Source organism: Dryobates pubescens, chromosome 17 (genome assembly GCF_014839835.1).
Source record: "Dryobates pubescens isolate bDryPub1 chromosome 17, bDryPub1.pri, whole genome shotgun sequence".
NCBI classification, from domain to species: domain Eukaryota; kingdom Metazoa; phylum Chordata; class Aves; order Piciformes; family Picidae; genus Dryobates; species Dryobates pubescens.
In genome coordinates, this window is record NC_071628.1 from 12,139,163 (window position 1) to 12,158,802 (window position 19,640).

General features: G+C 42.1%; 2 protein-coding genes across 2 annotated transcripts; one reads left to right on the forward strand and one right to left on the reverse strand.

Annotated features, from left to right (window-relative positions):
• Nucleotides 1-7,168: 7,168 nt before the first annotated feature.
• LOC104297342 (CDC42 small effector protein 2-B) lies at nucleotides 7,169-12,683 on the reverse strand. Its single transcript, XM_009897264.2, has 4 exons — nucleotides 12,659-12,683; nucleotides 10,923-11,134; nucleotides 10,386-10,487; nucleotides 7,169-9,858 (listed from the first exon to the last, which is right to left on the reverse strand). The coding sequence occupies exons 2-4, from the start codon at nucleotides 10,974-10,976 to the stop codon at nucleotides 9,784-9,786; spliced, it is 231 nt and encodes a 76-aa protein (XP_009895566.1). The 5' UTR covers nucleotides 10,977-11,134; nucleotides 12,659-12,683; the 3' UTR covers nucleotides 7,169-9,783.
• A 3,470-nt stretch (nucleotides 12,684-16,153) lies between these two features.
• On the forward strand, nucleotides 16,154-19,170 carry LOC104297385 (nicotinamide riboside kinase 2). Its single transcript, XM_054169212.1, has 8 exons — nucleotides 16,154-16,468; nucleotides 16,664-16,754; nucleotides 17,154-17,199; nucleotides 17,327-17,513; nucleotides 17,744-17,815; nucleotides 18,483-18,589; nucleotides 18,802-18,893; nucleotides 19,006-19,170. The coding sequence occupies exons 1-8, from the start codon at nucleotides 16,443-16,445 to the stop codon at nucleotides 19,009-19,011; spliced, it is 627 nt and encodes a 208-aa protein (XP_054025187.1). The 5' UTR covers nucleotides 16,154-16,442; the 3' UTR covers nucleotides 19,012-19,170.
• Nucleotides 19,171-19,640: the final 470 nt, after the last annotated feature.

Below are 19,640 nucleotides of genomic sequence, written 5' to 3' on the forward strand. Positions count from 1 at the left end.
GTCCGCCGCGGCCGATGGGGGCGGCTGCTGCTGCTAACGCGGCCTCGGAGACGCGGCTGTTGGCGCTTCGCCTGCCTCGCCCGAACACTCTGCTCCCAGCCGAGTGCTCGTCCCGTCGACCGGCTCCTGTTGATGCTACCTTAGGCCGGCATGTCAAAGAGCAAAGCTTTGGTTGTTTTGACTGAATCAGTACATAACTATGTTGTGTCTTTGTCTATGGTATAAGGCCTTGAGAATATTTTTAACGTTTGTCTCGGATTGTTTAAGGAACAACGTCCTTATCGTGAAATACGAGAAGCCAGCCAGATGACTAACAAGCTCAAAGACCATCTGTGTGCTTCAAATATGTAAACCAGTAATAGATTAGAGGGAATCTAGAACATCCTTACCTTGTAGAGGAGGTTGGCAGAGTTGGAAACTTAAGTGTCCTTGGTACCATAAAAGGATAAATGTGAGGAGGGGGATTTGAGACCCCCAGACATGCAAGTATATTGCTGAGTCATGCCTCATAAATACGTAATAGGTAGGAGGAATAATTGTATTAGGTATATGTTACTCTGTAAAACTCATGTATAAATAGCCACAAGAAGTTTGCAGGTGTGCATGCTGGTGGAGCAATACCCATGCACCTGGTGTGCTGCAATAAAGAGATACCTGCTTCTTAATGCAGCATGTGTATTAAGGGGCTTGATTCCCAATTTTGGCATCAGTGACAGATCTGCATGGACACGCCCAGTCGGGCTGGGAAGGCTCTCTTTACACCAAAGGGAGCCAGCACACCTCCTTGACACCCCTGTGTTTTCTTTTTGCCTTGCTCTTTGACTGTGGTTTTCTGGGTGATCAACAGCTATGAGCTTGTAGGGTTTTCCAGCCAGCAGGTCAAAGATGTGCAGGCTTTAGGTACTTGAAAGCTACCTGAGCTGTTCACAGAACTACAAATAAAAGGAAACAGTTGGGTTTGCCCCGAATCTACTGAGACAAAGAAGTCTTGATTGTTTCACCACACTGTCTTTCTGAGTGACCAGGAACACACACAAACCTATGGGGAAGTGGCATGGTGAGCGTAGTGGTATGTCTTAAGTGACAGAAAGTACAAGGAACAGCAAAACGTGACTTAGAACAAAAGGCTGACGGAGTTGCATGACAGCAAGTACAAGAAACAGCAAAACGTGACTTACAACAAAAGGTTGAGGGAGTTGCATTGTTTACTTTTACAAGAAAGAGCATTTTGGAGAGATCTTCCAGGCTTTGAAAGCATCAGATGAAAGAGCCAGCAATGATTTGCAGGAAGGAGATGAACTGAAACAGCTCTGTGATTTACCAGCTAAGGAAGTTGTGCAATATCTTTCACTTTAGCTGCTCACAAACTAAGTGGTTATTGCTGCTGAGGAAGGGTGTTGTTGCACGTTTTCTCTGTGTGAATTTAAGCCATGTAAAAATACATACAGGGAACATTACCCACTGCATTATGGCAGACTTTCAGTAAGCTGTTTCATTGATGAAAAAAATCTGAGTAACATTCACATACCTATAAATAAGTATGATTTTGACCAATACAGATGTTTCCATGATAACAGGCAACCTTTTTTCTTCCCCAGTGACAATCTGCAATTCATCTTTGCATCAGTCTCAAATTTCAGCACTCTCTGTGAGACATCCGCACATGACAAAGATGAGGACATGGGCAACAGCTTGATGAAACTGTGGTGTCCTGGCAAGAAAACCCCAGAAAGACTGGTATCTAAGAATTATTAATATCAGCACCTTGATCAGCTTTTCCCCATGCACTAATAGCCCTATCTGAACACTAATAAATATCCATCTATTAAAGTAAGGAATGCCCTAGTTCACAGGATATTATGCAGCAAAGAGAACAACCACTTCAAGTGCATTTTCAAAGGTGATGTTTAAAGTAGTTGAAAGAAACTAGTGAAAGTCTCCCTCGTGCCATTATGCCACAAGGTCACATTAGCATGCACTAATGAAGGACAGGAAGCCTTATTGTGAATCCTATTTTCAAGCTTGTATCATAGCCTCAAAGGTACTGAGTCAGGTTTTCGTACTTCCTGGTGGTAGAGACAACAAGTGTGGATAACTGCATATGAAAGCATATTACTTTCACCATTAATATGCAGCTTTAGCTCATGTTGGGACTGGACTCTCAGACTGGCATGTATTAGGTCAAGTTATTCAAAAGCAGATTTCTGTCTAGAGTAAGGACCGTTGTTCTGCCTGACCTACAAATCCTCACATTTCAGACAGCTCACTGTGAAAAGATTAATTGCTGATTATCGATATGGTCTTTATTAATTTTTATACTCAGCTGTGGCAGGTGATGTAAAATGTACACCCCTGTATTACACACCAGCAAGATGAGATGCATGTAAATACACTATTATATATATTAAAAATCCTGTAACCAAACACTTTTTTCTATCTCTTTGATGAAGAATCCAGAATTATTTAGTCATCCACTTGCACAGGCCAATGTCAGCCTTAAAAGAACACCAAATTCTCTCTCAGTGTTTTAAATGTAGATTTTAAGTCCTTTTTGTTTTTTAACTTCCAGGAAGACAGAACAGTTTAAAAAATGGATTATTTCCTTCCACACTGCTCAAGATGAAGGTCTGAATATATATATATATGTATATTAAAAAATAAAAGACAATTCAACTTTTTTTCATTTTTTTGCCCCTGAGTTAGGGTGGGTGCTTAGTAATAACCTGGGATTTATATGCAAATATCAGAGGAAGCTTAACATTTCTTCTAAAGAGAATTTTGTCCCCATTTACATTGTTTTAACAACAAGACAAATTCTAAAGGTTGACTTAGTAAAAGTTGTTTCAGTACAGCTTTGTGGTCTTGATTTCATGAGTAATTCACCCTACAGAGAGATGCTTCAAAGCTGTCATTCTTGTCCATCTGTTACTACTCTCTTCTAAATAGGATTGGAATTAGGTTAAGAGAACTTCCTCCTGTCTAAACTATGTTTTTTGTGTAATACTTAGGGTTATGGTCACACTAATGGGATGCACAGAGATAGTATGTATGGAATAGGTGACAACCCCAAGGTGTTCAGTAGCTGTGCAGCAATACTTGATAAGCCAGGTAGAGCTGGGTTTAGGTGCTCCAGAAACTAAAGCATATTATGTCACTCTCCCTGAAAGGGAACAATTTTTTATAGCTGAGCAAACTCATATTAAAACAAGTTCCCAGGTGAAGACAGCAGTCCTTCAGTATCAAGTGCCTCAAGTTGGAAGATTTTTGGCAGAAGAACACACACTAGTAACATCCCCCATCTACTCAAAGTGCTTTCACTCTTTCATGTTTCTTTTCTCTGTATAGCATTGGGAGAAAAGGTCTTAACAGAGATCTGGTGTAGCCATGCTGACCTCCTCAGCCTGTATAGAGTACAGGAGAACATCACTCCAACCTCTCAGACATAAGGAAGTCTTCATGACCTTTCAGTTCCAACCTAACCATACCTTCCTGACACCTGAAAGCTGCATATCAGATGTATTTATTTCCTTTAAGTTTTGGTAACATGGTGGACTAAAGGAAAATACTCATTTACCACTGCTGTTTTGTATTAAATGTTTAGTTTGGGTGGGGTTTGTTGTGTTCTAAGGAGGCAGCATTGGGTGCAGCAGGCCCCCACATTTAGAACATCTGCAACCTCATATTCACCAGATGAAGGAAAAAAAAAAGTGTTTTAAAAGGTGTCATCTTGTTTTCCAGCCTACAACTGCTGAAACCAAAGCTGCATTTCTGGGTGACTCCACATGTTCTGAAAAAAGCTTTGTAGGCCACTGCAGGAAGAGGATACTACCACCCATTACATGTACCTTGGCAATCTGTGTCTCAAAGTCCCAGCTTAGTCATGCATTTAAGTGCACAGTTTCCTCCATATACCAATTATGCACACAAGTATTTTCCAATTGGTATCAACAAAGCTGGCCTGGGCATTGTAGATAACAACTGTTAACAAGCACATGTTCTGCTCCCTGCTCATTCCTTGTAAGCATATATCACATTGCCTCTACATGGCTTCTAAACCTGCCTTGCTTACATAGCTCATTTTTTGGTAGTAGCCCATTAGCTTCTCTGACCACCTTCCTTGGGGTATGAAGAATTAATCAATAACAAGGAGACTCTATGCTTTCACACACAAACTACAAAACTGGCTCAGCCCTGCAGATGGTGGTATGTTTAAGTAACTCCACAGCTTAAAGCTCTGCTGAGGAAACAATTGCCCAGCAGGGCAGCTCCCAGAGAGGACTTACTCTATACAGGACTAGGAAACCTTTTACATATACACTGTAACCACTTGAATATCAACAGGAAAACTACTGATGCAAGTAATTTGGGCCTTGTCTGCCAGACAAGTTACTGTGTATGAAGAAAGGGCAGTTTATCTGCAGAAGCCTGTCGTAGTTTGGGCTGGGTGCCCTCTGCTACAGGGGTGTTTCCTGTGTCCAGAAGTCCATCCCAGTGGGTGGACTCAGGAAATTAGGTATTTCTACCATAATCCCTTGCACCACTATAAATTTTGTGGTGGGGTCTGGCACTTCCTCTTTCCTTCCCTCTCCGAGACTTGGTAACTGGGGGAGAGATCTCCCGGCCATGGGCCTGATTGGGCCCAAGGCCACAGGGGGATGGGCAGTCTCAGGCCTGGCCAGCTGAGACTAGCCCAGCAGAGGGGGGGGGAAGAAGGAGCCCTGGGGGTTTTGGATGCACCCTCAGGTGGGGTTTGGAGTCTTTCTGGGTTTACTTTGGTTTCTTTCTTGTCACCATGTTTCCTTTTGTGTACACTCACTGTTCTCTATTTAACCTCTCCACTACTTTTGCAATCAGTTTGTCTGAGTCGTTATTTCTGCCTGTGGTGGGGAGGGGGTCTGCCCCAACCCATTACGTAGCCCAAGCACCAACCACTCAGAGCAGAGAGTCCTCCCCTGTAAACATCTAAAATTTTGAATTTCAGGCATTAACTTGTACGTTGGGTCTAAATTCTGTTGATCAGCCCCTGTATTAAAACACAAAGGTACATAAGAGTAGTACTGCAATTGCAAAGAGTTCAAAATTAAAGTCTCTGCTTTTTAAAAATTTTAAAAAAAAAGGAAAATTTTTTCCAGGCATCCTTGTTTAAAAAAATGCACACAACCCCCCCCAACATTCTATTTACAAAATCACAAAATATATCTGGTTGGAAGAGATCTCAAAGATCATCCAGTCTTTGTTTTGTCTCCAATCCAATGAATCAGATTTTTCTTAATTTCAGGATGCCACACCTTTGACATTAACCTTTAGTGTATGATTCACCTGCCTTATAGACTTTAGAATTGCAAGTTTACATTCAGGAGCCATAAACTAGAAGCACAACCTAGTAAACCACAGGACTGCATGTACTCCTTTTAATCACTCCCACTGAAGAGTTTGCTCTCCTGAGAAGATGCAAATACTAGTAAGGAAGATGCAGCTTCTGCGTCCTATTCCTTGACTGCCAGACTTCACCTGCATGATCTCATAGTACAGTGCTTTAAACAACGGCCTGAGACTTGACTAACCAAGTCTGCAGAACTGCAAAGTATCCAGAAGCCTTACAGGAACCCACTCACCAAAAGAGATCTTTTTGACACCATTGTAACACAGCACTTTTCTTCCTGTAGTTCATCTCCTCTATCTCCACAACAATCATGAAACAAAGACAAGATCATTTGTACCTTCAGCTGTGGGATTTTAAGGTAGCATCACAATGCTAATAGCGAAGTAAGTCCAAACACAATCAAGAGCAGCCATGAGAGCATCTTTCACTGACAGATTTGATTTTTTTTTTTCTCCTAGTACTACTGTACATAGTAACATGTAATAAATTTCACAAACACACCCATGTGGAATTTAGCATTGCCAAATTGTGCTTATTCTTGCTGGCACAGCAACTGTTTGTTAATCTCTCAAACACTTTTTTGTCTATATGGTGTGGAAGCTACAGAAGCACCTGACAGTCCATTATGGCAAGATCACATAAAAGAATAGTACTTTATATCTGAGCTGCCAACTCATATCACAGGCTAGCTCAGAAGATAGCATGACACCACATAATTGTTATAACCTTCTCTGCAGGCGGTAAAAAGACATAGTAGGTTGTGAAAAATGCAAAAGCCTTTTTTGTATGCTGACTATAGGTTTATACAGCATTATGGAATTGGCAGTAAAGCCTAGCAGGGACATCACAATAAATAGGATTTAAAAATAACCTCCACTCCCCCCCCAGCCCCCTTTTTTTTTTTTAATTTAAAGGAAGCAAACAGACACAATGCTGAGCTTCTTGATCCTGCTCTACTTGCAAGTTATTTTACTTCCAACTACAAAATGAAATCATAGAATGCCATCAAGTCAGAGCAGTAACATTTCATTGCCATATTGCATTTACAGAATGTCTTCATATCATACAAATAGATTTAAAAGTTTGATCCTTTGGTCTTATTTGCTATAGTTTATTCTTGTCAAGCTAAAAAAACAACAAACAAACAAGAAAAAAAAACAACAACAAACAAAAACAAACAAACCCCCCCACAAGGGAGTAATAGCTTGCATGGAGCAAACAAAAAAGACTTGGTGTAAAATTGTGCTCCCTAGTGGAGAAATTTGATTCTGTGCAATAAAAGTTCAAGCCATGCTGATGCACCCACTTGAACAACCAGTTTTGAGTGCAGAGACAGTATCAAGGTCATCCACAGTATGAAAAGAGTGCAAGTGTCTAGTTCAACAGATTTATTATAACCAGGATAGGTTTATACTGTTACATGATAGATTACAGCTAGGTTAGGTTTCTAGACAACAGAAGATTCCTACATTCTAAGACATGCTTTTATGTTTGCTTAGATTTTAAAAGTCATGGCATCCTTAATGCAATAGCTAAACATTTCCTTTTAATGATGTGACACTTGATTATGGTCCTAGATAATAGTATATGTAATTTGATGAAAAGAGGTTAGCTTCACACCCAATAGCATTGCTTTACATAAACCATTTTTTTCCCCTCTAAATAGAGGTTTAATAACAAAATTCTCTGTTTATTTTCAGAAAGAAGAACTGATATGATCACCAACTCCTTTACCTGTACATATGCACACTCCAATAATCTTAAATGTACTGAATATGTTGTGGGATAACTGCTTAGCTTACGGTGGGACCCGAAGGCAAGTTGATTTAGCACACTTAGGACCAAGGTCATTTACAGTCGGCAGGTATTTGTGTTAAATGAAGCTCCACAAAGGTGTCCTCCCAAATCATGCTAAATGTGTTGCCTAGAAGGCAGGGACAGCCTGGGGTAGGGTATAAAACCTGTAAGAGGGACACCTCTTGGTGTGCAGCAGTGGGACACTGCATCAATTGGTGTGCAGGGGCACTGGTACCAGCATGAGCCAGCAGCAGAAGTGCAGCATGGGCAGCACCAGCAGCTGGGAGGGAAAGACACCTGTCTTGGTGAGAGTTCTGTCTTCACTACACACTGAATTTCTGCTGCATTTCTATTATATTGGAGCCACTGCAAAATCTCCAACTGTGTCAGATGTTACCCAGGATTTATTAACCTGAGACCATCTTGCAGTTAATACATTTATCACCAGCAACCCCAAATCTGTTCTATCTGTTGCTTTGAACAGTTGAACAATTTGATTCTTCACCTTTCTGAACTTGTCCCCTTACTGGGGCACCTGAAGGAGAGGCAAACATTAATTTTGCCAAATAGTTCCAGTAAGAGTCCTGGGCTCTGAGACAGGCAGACATCAGGATCTTACTCATAAGGTGACACTGTTAACAAAATACAACCCATTTTCTTCATGACAGATGCCTACTGCTATTTTTTCTGGGCAGGTATGGACAAAGGAATACATTAACTCAATTTAAGAGCAGGTGAATTAGAATCTGTTCTTTAAAACAGCTTGGCCACTTTATGCTTCCTCAACAGTGTACAGTATTTAGCTTCCTTGAACTCTGTATCTTAACCAAGCTGTCAGAATACCTAAGACTTAAAAATGCTAAATGTACAGCTAACTCATGCTAATTTTAACATTTGTATTCCAAATTGGCATGCATTCTAAGGACCTAGGATGACATGGACACTAGATTTGTGTGGCTGCAGACTGTTAGGATAAGCTGTTGACTGCTACAGAAAGTAACATTCTCTCTTCCTCTTTTACTGTTAATGATGAAATATGGGTGGGGGACAGAGGTTGTTGATTTTTTAATGTGTACAGAAGCACAAAGCAGCTGCCTTTCACATTTTCAGTTCCCATACACTCAGAAAAGGGAGCTTAACAATTCAGCAAAGACAGCAGTCTAGATTTAAGATGTATCACAAGCCACAAACAGAATCATAGAAGTTAGAAGATTTTCCAGTCAGAAGTCTTTTTAAACAGACAAAAAAAAGTTCATAAATGATCTTATGCTAAGAGCACAAAAGAGAGTTTCACTGACTTCCACCATAGCTGGGGCTGATACAGCAACAATTTAAATGCTTCTATTTAGTTAATCCCAAGAGAGCAAGCAGATTTCCTAAGTTTCTGCACTGGTAGTCATTCAGAATTTTGAGCTGGGAAGCAGTTGTCAGTGATTAAAGAAAAACCTAGCTATACTTCAGCAGTTTTGTCATGTCACTTAACAGAAAGATTAATAAGAGCCAAGTAATAAAGTGCAGTTTGGGTATCACTACATATTTATGGATATTTAAATATTTATGAAGTGCTGGAACTTTGCAGGACACCATTTCACAATATTCACATCCTTCACATGGCTATAGCACTTAAGCCACGTTTTTTATTTAGACCACATGCAAGAAAAAACTCAGTTAATCTGAATAAAAACACAAAACAAAACAAAACCAATCTCAAAATTAAGGAGCCAGAAAGACAAGCGAAGCCCTGTGTTACTGATAGGTAACAGAGAGAGTAATCTTAAGTAGTTTAAAATTCAATAGTAGCCATGCAAAATTAACACACAGTTGTGAGCATACTGTAGCCCTCCTTGAAATTAACTGGTGCATATTAACTCTGTTGTGTAATACCTGTCAGTCACACTAGTGCATGTAAGGAAGGGAGGCAGCTCAGCACTTGGAAGAACTATCTGGTCTTCTAAGCCTCATTCCTGAGTGGGTAGGTTTGCAAAGCTTCCATTTTTAGCTACAAAAGTGTTATCACAGCAAGGCAGAAGTTTCCCTGGGTTTTGCAAACTCAGCTAACTATATTATGTTAGAGTTCATTCACCATCAAAAGACGTTAAAAAATGTACCAAAGTACAGCTCAGTATATTTATGCATTACGTTGTAAAGCCATCTAAAAAAGAGGTCAAAGTTATATTATAGGCTACAAGATCCTGCTTAGTAATTCAGTTTAGCCCATGTAAGAGGTGCAAACACTGTATATTCCAATCAAAAAAATATCTGCATTTCTTGAGGGGAGACAATTACAGAGACCAAATCCCCAGATGATTCCTACTGACTTCCAATCCCATCCTGCAAGACAACTTTCTGAGGTTTCTGGGACACAGCTAGGAAATCATCCACTCTAACAAATTACAGATGCTACCACAACACTACCATGACAGACCATTTTAATTTACAATAACTCCTTCGGTATCTGTTGTGCTAAAAACACCAAAGTTTGCACTGACCTATTTATAGTTCAGGTGCTCCCTCTACTACACAATAAAGAGTTTGTAGAGAAAATTAAAGCACAGTCCAGGGGGTCCTTATAAGACAGCAGATTTCAGCCTTCTCTCAGTTTCCTACATCTCAGCAGCTGCAGGAGTGCCATTTGTGTAGCCACCTTTAGACTTCATGTGGTCCTGAATGGATACAGCCTAGAAAAAAAGTTTTTTAGAACATTCATCTTATAAAACCTGGTTGGCAGAGGAATTATTAAAAACATCAGTCTGAAGAGGCAGCTGAGCCATATGTCTATAGAGTTGGGTCCTACCAGTAGTAATAAGAAATAACAACTAAATCCAGGATTGTGAAATACTATTTTAAATCGGTTCCTGAGTTAGGTTTTGCTACTCAAAATCCACTTATTCTTAACACCCACCTGCCTGGCACAGCTTTGACTTCAAGGTGATGTATTATTTGGACCTAGTATCAAGTGCATCCACAGAATCCTTTTCCAAAAAGCTCTCATCATATGTAGAGATACTGAGGAAATGGGCACCTCTTGCTGACTACATTTTCCACAGTATCTTATGTTTACAAAGCAAAGGACAGTTCTGTTCTAATGCTATTCTACTGATGAAAAAAGTGCCATATTTTCTCTCTCTTACACTTCTATAGAGCTAATAAGATGCTATAGGTTAGTGAATGGAGTTTTCTGCTTATCCAAGAGATGAACACTTACTGATGAATAGTCACCACTCATCTCTCTTGCCCCAACGTGTGCAGTGTGTACAAAGTTCATTGGTTCTCCTATCATATTCCGGTCCAGTCTCTGACGCCTCTTCTATAAGAGAGAAGATATCTTGTGTCTCTATTCACAAAACATGAGCAGCTTTCAGACAGAAACAAGCAGCTGAGATTAAAAAAATATCCAGACGGTCAGCACTGACCCCTAATAACTCTTCATGTCAACCAGGCTGAAATTTCAAACTGTTTGCAGCAAGAGAAGGTCAAAGTCACCTTTATTAGTGCTTATTAAATTCTAGCAAAAACTGTCTTTGATGTTGGAAAGTCAGGGCCCAAGAACTGCAAACTGTCCCATGGCCAAAGCCTCTGGCAAAACACACACAGTTTAAACACGGTTTAACAGGTCTGGTTTTAGCTTTTATGTTATTTAGCCCAAACTGATCAAAACAACATGACAATGAAAGTCTTTTCCACACAACTGAAAGACAACATTTCAAAACTGATAAAGGATGGCAGTTGTGCATCTACCTACCGGCTGGGGCTGTTCACCATTGCACCAATTAAAACAAACCAAGAATTCAGTCATATTTTTCAGCAGGTAATAAGGTCTTGTTAAGTGCAATTAGTTGTCTGAGAATTAAAGGAGCACAAGGACCACGATACAGTTCCTCAAGTGAGTTTAAAAAGGAATTGCTTGTGAAGATTCAACCGGTAAAGATCACAGAAAGCATCAGATGGGTACACCTGCAAAGAGATTATTATTTAAATTGATACTGAAATATATTAAAAGTCTTGTAACTATTATTGAGCAACAAACATTTCAGCAGACTAAAACAAGACTTGAAAATTCTTAAACATCCCTGGACAGAAGAGCAGCATAAATTTAAGATCAGTAAGTTCACATGAGAAATCAGGGCTAAGATCTGTGCACATTTACTCCCAGGCAGATAGTAATTTAAATTCTAGTCTCTTTGTGGAAACATAATAAAAGCAATGCTGGAATTAAGTCAGGTCTCACTTAACTGTCCCTGATCTGGTTGTAAGCAGAGCTAGCCAATACTTACAAACTTTAGTATTTTGAAAGAAAACAGCTTTGAAGCACAACAAATTGAATGGTTAACATTTACAAACCTGTACAACAGGAAGTTTCCTTCTTAAATCTGATATTGTTACTCCTCTTAGGCACAGAAAAGCTCAAAGAGACTCAAAAAAAGCTCTTAAAAGAGTTTTGTACAACAGCAACAGAAACTGTTCACCAGAGCCTAAAGCTTCCCAGATAGTGTAAAACTATTAACAGCTCTTTTGAATTGGAGACATGACCAGGAAACTCAATGACTTTAGGCACCCTGAAATGATGATTAAAAAAAAACACACAACAAAAACCCCCACCACTTTTTAGTGGCTACTGCTGTCTTCTTTTAGTTTCTTTTTTTCAGACTTCCTTCAAATAACCCCAGTGCTGTAGAGCAGCTTTTCATATAAACTTCTTTGAACCCCAGATCATTAAAACATTATAACATGCTAACTTATAAAGAAGGGGTTTTTAAAAGCTTACAGCTTAACAAAAGTTATAGATTCATTAAGTCTTTCTGAACCTCCCCTGGAGTCTTCATAACCCCTCAACGTCAGACTCCCCCTTCACAGGCATTTCTTACAATGCTACAAGTTCTTACAGTTCTACAATTATGTAATTAGCACTTCTGTTTCTTTCACCTTTGTGGTTTCTTACACTTGATCACTTCTCACACTTTGAGCAATTTTTAAAAATATTTGCCATTTATCTTTCAAAGCATTTGTTACATTTGCAGATTAGCTTTAGGTGACATATATGACACATTCCTGAAGAATGTTTCCTATACTATTCCATTTTATCCTGTGTGGTTCTAATACAACTCATTATCTGGCACAATTATACTTTTTGCCTCACTTCATCCTCTCACAACTGACTTTATCACCACTGATTCCTTGACTGGGTGCAGCAAAGAAGGAACAGTGACCCACACAACTGTAAGAACATACAGAGGCTCAAGCTTTTTCCTGCACTTCACATTAGGTGCATTTTTGGGGGGTTATTTCATGTTAAGAAGACTGTAGTAGAGCTAAGGTTTTCTTAAAAATCCTGAAGTGTGTCACTGCACACACCCATTCTGAAAGCAGACTGACTGAAACAAGCATCAAATTAGAGAAATATTCCCCATGCCAAAAAAAAAACCCCAAGTTGAGCACGTACTCTCCTCCCACTGTACCCCCAAGCATCTGGCCATCTACCTCTGTGGGGCTCCGTGCATGCCTGGGTGTTACCTGCTGCTCCCAAGGACTCCTGACAGGATGGTCTGTCCTCATTCAAGCTCTGGCACACAACCAGGTCCTGTCTTGGCAACTCCAGTGCACTTATAGTTCATATTCCTGGTCATAACTAATGCTGACTGCTAAGTAAGAATGCTTCTCTGTGATCGCATGCCCTGTGATGGTTCCTTCTCCCCGTAAGGTGCTGCAGAAGGCTGTTGTGCAGTTCACGCTTACCTACAGGTGTCAGAAGAGCAGAACGGAAACCAGAAATAGCGCCCTAGTTTGGCGTCAGCGTTGTGCAGCCGTGCAGCTTTCTCAGCACTATCCATACAGCCTGTGGCACACTTCCACCCCTGCGGCAGCTCTGCAGGTGTCCTCCTGGCACACAGCAGTGCTGGACATCTTCCTGTTATGCCTGACAACAGAACTCTTTTCCTCTGCGTGAGTCAGAGTGTCATCCTCCAGGACAGGAATATCTGTGCTGGGTCATGGGACACCACTTTCTTCCCAGAGACTCAAGGTTTCCACTCTAATTGGATGAATTTAAAAACCATCTTAAATGTGTTCAGGCTCACCCCAGACTAATAAAGGCCAACAAGAATCCTCAAACCGTGGAGAAAACAACATTTTGTCACTGTTGGCACACAGACCAGAACTGGACAATATCCTGTTGTTCTATCGCTCTATTTTTCACCATAGCAGCAGTATCATCGAGGAGAGAGAGACAAAGGGCCAGGGAAATGGCTAGCACGCGCGGACACAGATGTTGAATACGATGGGCAGGATGCACAGACATTCTGGAGTCCGTAGCCTTAAAGCACCCAAGAGTTTTACCAATGTTTAGATAACCCCTTACTGAGCATAACACTCCATTTGTTCAATCATTGCTGGCTATTAAAAAGCGTCCAAAAAATATTATTCTGTTTTACTTACAAAATATCAGTTTGATATGAAGTGGAAAATGTTTCCCTGGATCAAAACAAAAGAATTCTCCCTTTCCATAGACAAGAGAGGTGCCTGGCTATCTCAAGGTCTGATCATGACAAATCCTTTCACTATTAATGAAAGACAGGGAGTGTAAAGACGCAGGCTAGCATCACCCTGCCTTAACCAAGTTATTAAATTGTGGTAACTTCTGAGTCTAGTTATTATCATTTTCATTCTAGCTCTGTCAGTACTGAATTCAGGTGAGAGAAGCATATTTCAATCTAATTGCCTTTCTGTGCATCTCATCTGCTCAGCATCCTTACTTGGCTCATTTGATATTTACGCCACATTGAAATTCTGAAACACCTGTACATTTCCATATTTGAATAACAAGGTATGGTAAAAAACAGTGCAGCTTGTTATTTCTAGGTTGAAAATAATTTCTGAGCACAAAGCTTGAAGAGTGCATCTTGCTTGGTGAAAGGTGAAGAGTGAAAAACAGTGAATGACCATGACTTTGGAAGAACCTTGGAGTCAAGCAGCTGAAATCCAGATGTAGAGCAAGCTTAACTGCTTGGAAATAGCATACTGATTTTATTAATGTATGTACCAATTGCAAATTTGGTTTGAGATTAAGTCCTCAAACTACAGACATCCCAGAAAGGTTATGGAGTCTCCTTCTCTAGAGACTTTCAAGGCCTATCTGGATGCGTTCCTGTGTGACCTGCCATAGGTGACCCTGCTTTGGCAGGGGTGTTGGACTTGATGATCTCCAGAGGTCCCTTCCAGCCCCTGCCATTCTGTTTTTATATACTAACACTCCACAATTCTTTATTTGCTTTCTGCCATCCTGAAGCTTCATAGAAAGCTGAGAATAGGGGTTTATGTGAGACCTCCATTAATCTAGATGTGTTGCTATTCTTCATTTAAAGAATTGCAGTGTAGTCTCTAAGCAGACTCCAAGTTTCTCCTTTTAAAAGCTAAGTAGACACACACATTTTTAAAAATACCCAACACCCAGAACAAACAAAAACCCCCAACACCTACAACGAACAAACCAACCCACCAAGGCAGCTCCTCTATTTCAAAGTATGAGCTTAGTCACAAAATAATAATAATAAAAAAACCCCCACACCTCTCCATTCCCTGGCAAAAAGAAGTCAAAAGACAAATTTAGGTGTTCTCTTTGAAAGTTAAAAATAACTGCAAGAACAATCAACCAAGATTTGCCTGGAGTCTTACCAGTAGAAAATCAGTAAAAATCACAAATGGATAAGAAGCAACAGAGCAACCACCGGTACTGTAAAAACATTGAACTTTTAGTAGCTTGTAAACCATGGAGTCCAGTGTTAGTGAAAATAAACTCAGACTAAACTAAAGAAAAAAAAAAAAAAAAAGGCTGCGACTGTAAGTTTTATAGCTTCATAGAAGGGAAAAATCCGTAATAATAAGTAACGACCCTTGGGTGCAGCAGTTTACAATCCTGCACTTTGCAGGAGTCTAATCACTGGCAGCCGGTGGTGTAAGGCCAAAAATCCAAGCACCAAGGAAACTCATGTGCTCCTCCAGTTATAGGAACTGCCCTTAGAGACCTGGGGGGAGATAAACCCTCCGCACCAAGCTAACCAATTTCGACACGTCTATTCCAACTCCCTATTTTCATAGCTTAAAGGCAGGTTTTTGACCTTGAATGTGGAAGATGTTTGCACAACTCCTGGCACACCTGCTTCTGGGGCACTGCAGGGCTTACCCTGCCGCAGGGCGAGGCACATGTCCCGCAGAATTACCGCACAGCTCTACTCTGCGCAGCCCTGCGTGCACAGTCACTCCCCAAGGAGATGATGCCCGGAGGCCTTTCCCGACTCTGCCATGACCACTGGGACACTCGTAGGCTACAGCTACCGCGGCGATTGGCGGGCCGAGGCGCGGAGACGAGTACAGCTCCTCGCTCCTGAAAACCGGGCCGGTATCTGGCACGAGGTGGTAAAGCTCCCCCGAGGCCTTCCCGGTGGGCGGCGTTAATGGTGCAGTGCAGGGCAAACCCGTTCCGGCGCCACGAGACTGAAGTACTGCCCGGCAGGGTCTGCCAAATAAAAGGTCCCCTAAACAGGCGGGGGAGCGGAAGGCAGCGCAGCCGACACCTGCTCCGCCCTCCTCAGGGCGTGGGGCTCGGGCTCCTCAGGTGCGCCCCTCGCTACCACTGCAAAGAAGCCTAACTCGCCAGACCAGTCAATGGCGGAACGTAACAGAACTACCCGCGGCGCACAGCCGCGCACAAACGCAGGCCCCAGCTCGACCACAGCGCGGCGCCCCAACACTACCGGCGCCGCTCCCGGACGCGCCCTCCCGCTGCGACCCTGCTGCTATTGGCGCCGCTGCCCTCCCCTAGGGCGGTAGCCAATGGGCGCCACAGAGCGGCCGCGCCGTAATTCTGTCGGGTGTGAGTGAAAGCGCTGTATCCAATAGTCGTGAGGCGCTCGTGTTACGCGCTCTCCATTGGCTGCAGCGGCGGCGCTAGCCGCCCAATGGACGCACAGGAGTGTGAGTGGAAACCTCATGCAGCGGGTATTGGCCTCCCTTTGCGGAGTGCTCCGCTGCGGCGCGGACGAGCTCTGCTGCTCCTCCCTCCTCCTTTGACCATGGCGTTGCTCAGCAGTTGACGTTGGGTTTTTCCCCTTTCTACCTTCTCTTTTTCCACTCCCTTTCTTTTCCCCTGTCCCGGGTCCCGGCTCAGGCACGTAGACGGCCGGTACCGGAGACACCGGGTCCCCATTCCCCCTCCCCCGCCCCCTGGAACAGGCGGTAGGAGTCGGGCCGGGCAGCTGCCGAAGGCACCATGAACATCATCATCGGCATCGGCGGGTGAGAGTGGAAGAGCGGGCAAGTGCGGGGCAGCAGGCACCGGCCGGGATGGTGGGCTCGGCCGCGGCACGGCTCGGGGGCGCGTCGTCTCCTTCGCTGACCCTCGTGCAGCAGCCGCAGTGGGGCGGAGGATGGGGGGCGGGGAGTGTCGGGAAGTATGTTCGCTCCCCGACGGCGGTCTCTCCCTTGCCGCAGGGTCACCAACGGAGGCAAGACCACCCTCACCCGCAAGCTGAGGCAGGCCCTGCCCAACTGCAGTGTGGTGCACCAGGATGACTTCTTCAAGGTGAGGCCGCCCGCCAGCCCGGCCGCCCTCTGCAGGCCCAGGGAAGGCGAGGGGTGACCCCGCGTGCTTCCGCCCGCTCTTGGCGCGTCGCCCGCCCGCTTCTCCGCCGCAATGTTTGGCTGCGCTGGCGGGGCGGCGGGTGAGCAAGCCTGCGCTGTAACATGTCCCGATGATTTTAGTTTTCTGTACGTTGCGCTTGTGTTGGTGGGAAGATAGAGGAGCTGGCTACTTTATCTTGTTAGTACTGCTTTTTATCTCAATGCAAAGAAAGCTGGTGGAGGGTTAAGGTTCCACGTAGTAGCTTTAGAGTTCTGAAATGGGTGTCCGTCTTCTCAGTAGCTGACTTAACCAGGTGACTTACACACACACCCCCTTTTTTTTTTCTTCTCATTGTTTCAGCCCCAAGATGAAATAGAAGTTGAAGATGGGTTTAAGCAGTATGATGGTAAGGCTTTGTTACAGTGTTATTGAAGTGTAACTCAAAAGCTTGAATTACTTTTATGTCCACTTTTTTTTGGTACTTTAGATGATACTTAATTGCTGCTTAATTGTAATTGTTTATTTTGTCATAGTGATTAGTGCATTGGATATGGAAGCTATGATGAATACCATCAACGCTTGGATAAAAAACCCAGTGAAGTTTGAACGTTCTCATGGGATCAACAACACGCTGGATGCCCAGATCTTGCAAGATAAGGAAGGAGGAGATGAAACAATCCACATTCTTATTGTTGAAGGCTTCCTACTTTACACCTACAGGTAGTCAAGTGTGACTTCATATATTTTGATTTACGTGATTTTACATGAGACACAAACTTCCACAGGAGTAAAAAGACCTGTTCTAAACCAAGAGTTAGAAGCTAATATTGACTGCTGGGGAGTGTGAGTGTCACAAGCCAGAAGATAACTCTAAATAGGGGAAATGGATGTAGTTTTACCTTTCCTTGCTGTTAATCAGTCTAGCTGTAACCAAACTTGTATCCTTTCAGGCCACTGATTGATGTATTCCACCACCGATACTTTCTTTCCATTCCATATGAAGAGTGTAAGAGGAGAAGAAGGTAAGTTTATCTAAGTTCCCTTGCCAGCCCAGTAACCTCTTACTCCCTTAAATATTTTGTTTCTCCAAGGCTTTTAGACAAGAAAAGATAAATGCTAATTACAGCTGTTGTGTTAGAAGGCTGTAGCTTCCTTCAACCCAAAAGCTTCCTATCAAGAGTATTGTGTACATGAGACTAATGCTCATTTTCAGCACAGATATTTCAAGAGACTTTTTCCCCTTCTGATTTTCTGGTGGAATGGTTCCCAGGTCTTGAACTATGCTGGGTTTGATATTTGGCTATACTGTTGTGCATATACACTGTTCTTAATACACATAAAACACATCAAACTGGAAAAAGTTATATTTTGGCGGAAGAAGCAGACAGCTATTTTACCCAAGTTCTGCTAATTTTTTAAGCTATTCATCAAAGTTAAGAATAGTCTGGTTGAAGAATCTCTTGTTGTACCTCAAACATTTTGGATTCACATTAAATTCCAAGTTCTTTAGGGTATGTTTATGTTCACAGGTTATGCTGAATACTGACTTTCTGTAATTATGCTCAGAAACTGCAGTGGAGGCAACAGGCTCAGGCAGTGCATAGAGAACTGAATAAAGTGTCTGTCATTTCCTTAAACTGCAATGAGGCTACTCTTAACAGGCTAGAATAACAATGTTTTACTTTATAGTTCAAGGAATTACACTGTACCAGATCCACCTGGATTGTTTGATGGCCATGTTTGGCCTATGTATGTAAAGCACAGGAAGATAATGGAAGATCTGGGAGTTGATGTGGGTAAGTCTTTAATAACAAAAGTCCTTTGGAAAGATTATTTTCTGACAGTGCTTTCCAAACCTGGGGTATATTTAGTGGTTAAGTGTGTGAGAGAGGTGGAAGCAGGTGGATGGAGTATATTTCTCTGATACCAGTCAAGTGCATATTCTTTAAATGTGGATCTGGCAGGCTTACAGCAACATTCAATTACAGTTCTCTTATTTTACTTTAAGTGCACTTGAATGGAACGAAATCAAAGGAGGAACTATTTAATGATGTGTATGGACAGATCCAGAATAAGATCGAAGAATTACTTAACATGCAGGTACATTTTCTTGCTTATAATGGCAACTCAAATGTGACTAACCTTTTAAAGCTATGTTGAAAGGGCATGAAGCTCTGAATTGAAATATGTTCCTGTATCTCTCTCTATTTAGAAATGAAAGGCTGATTCTTGTGAGTGAAGATGATTCCCATGTGCTCTGCGCTGTCTGCCCAACTGCCACTGAAGTTTCAGCTTCTGTGAAGACTCAACTCTTTAAATTCGACTTTTTTCATATGGTCACAATTAAAAAGCACTTCCCCCTTGTCTGTCATCTTAATTTGTGCCTCAGACTATCTTATTCTCCTATTCTCCACTCTATTAGGCATTCTTCTCACTGCTTTTAACGTGTGTGACTAAAGCATAGCAGAGCTGATGTGGACAGCTGTCCTAGGAAAGTGGTTTTATGTATGTGTGTATGTATGTAGTGCTCTCCATAGCCTGCATTAATTTCTGTAATCCCATTGAGTTAGGCAGTAACTATGCTTGATGAAGAAATCGGGATTTGTTTAGCTTTTCAAAAATTAGAATACCAGAAGAGGTTTTAGGCCATTTTAATAGCAATGCATTGTTCTGCTGCATCCAGCACATGCAGACAATTCAATTTGGGGGGGGGGGGGGAGAAAATTTTACATATGCAACAGCTTTGAAATTGGTAGTTGCTCTAGAAGATTTCAGTAGCTTAGTGCAAGTTCAAACTCCTGTGCAGGTACAGAAGTAGTTTAAAGCCTTGGCATACAAAAAGCAGTG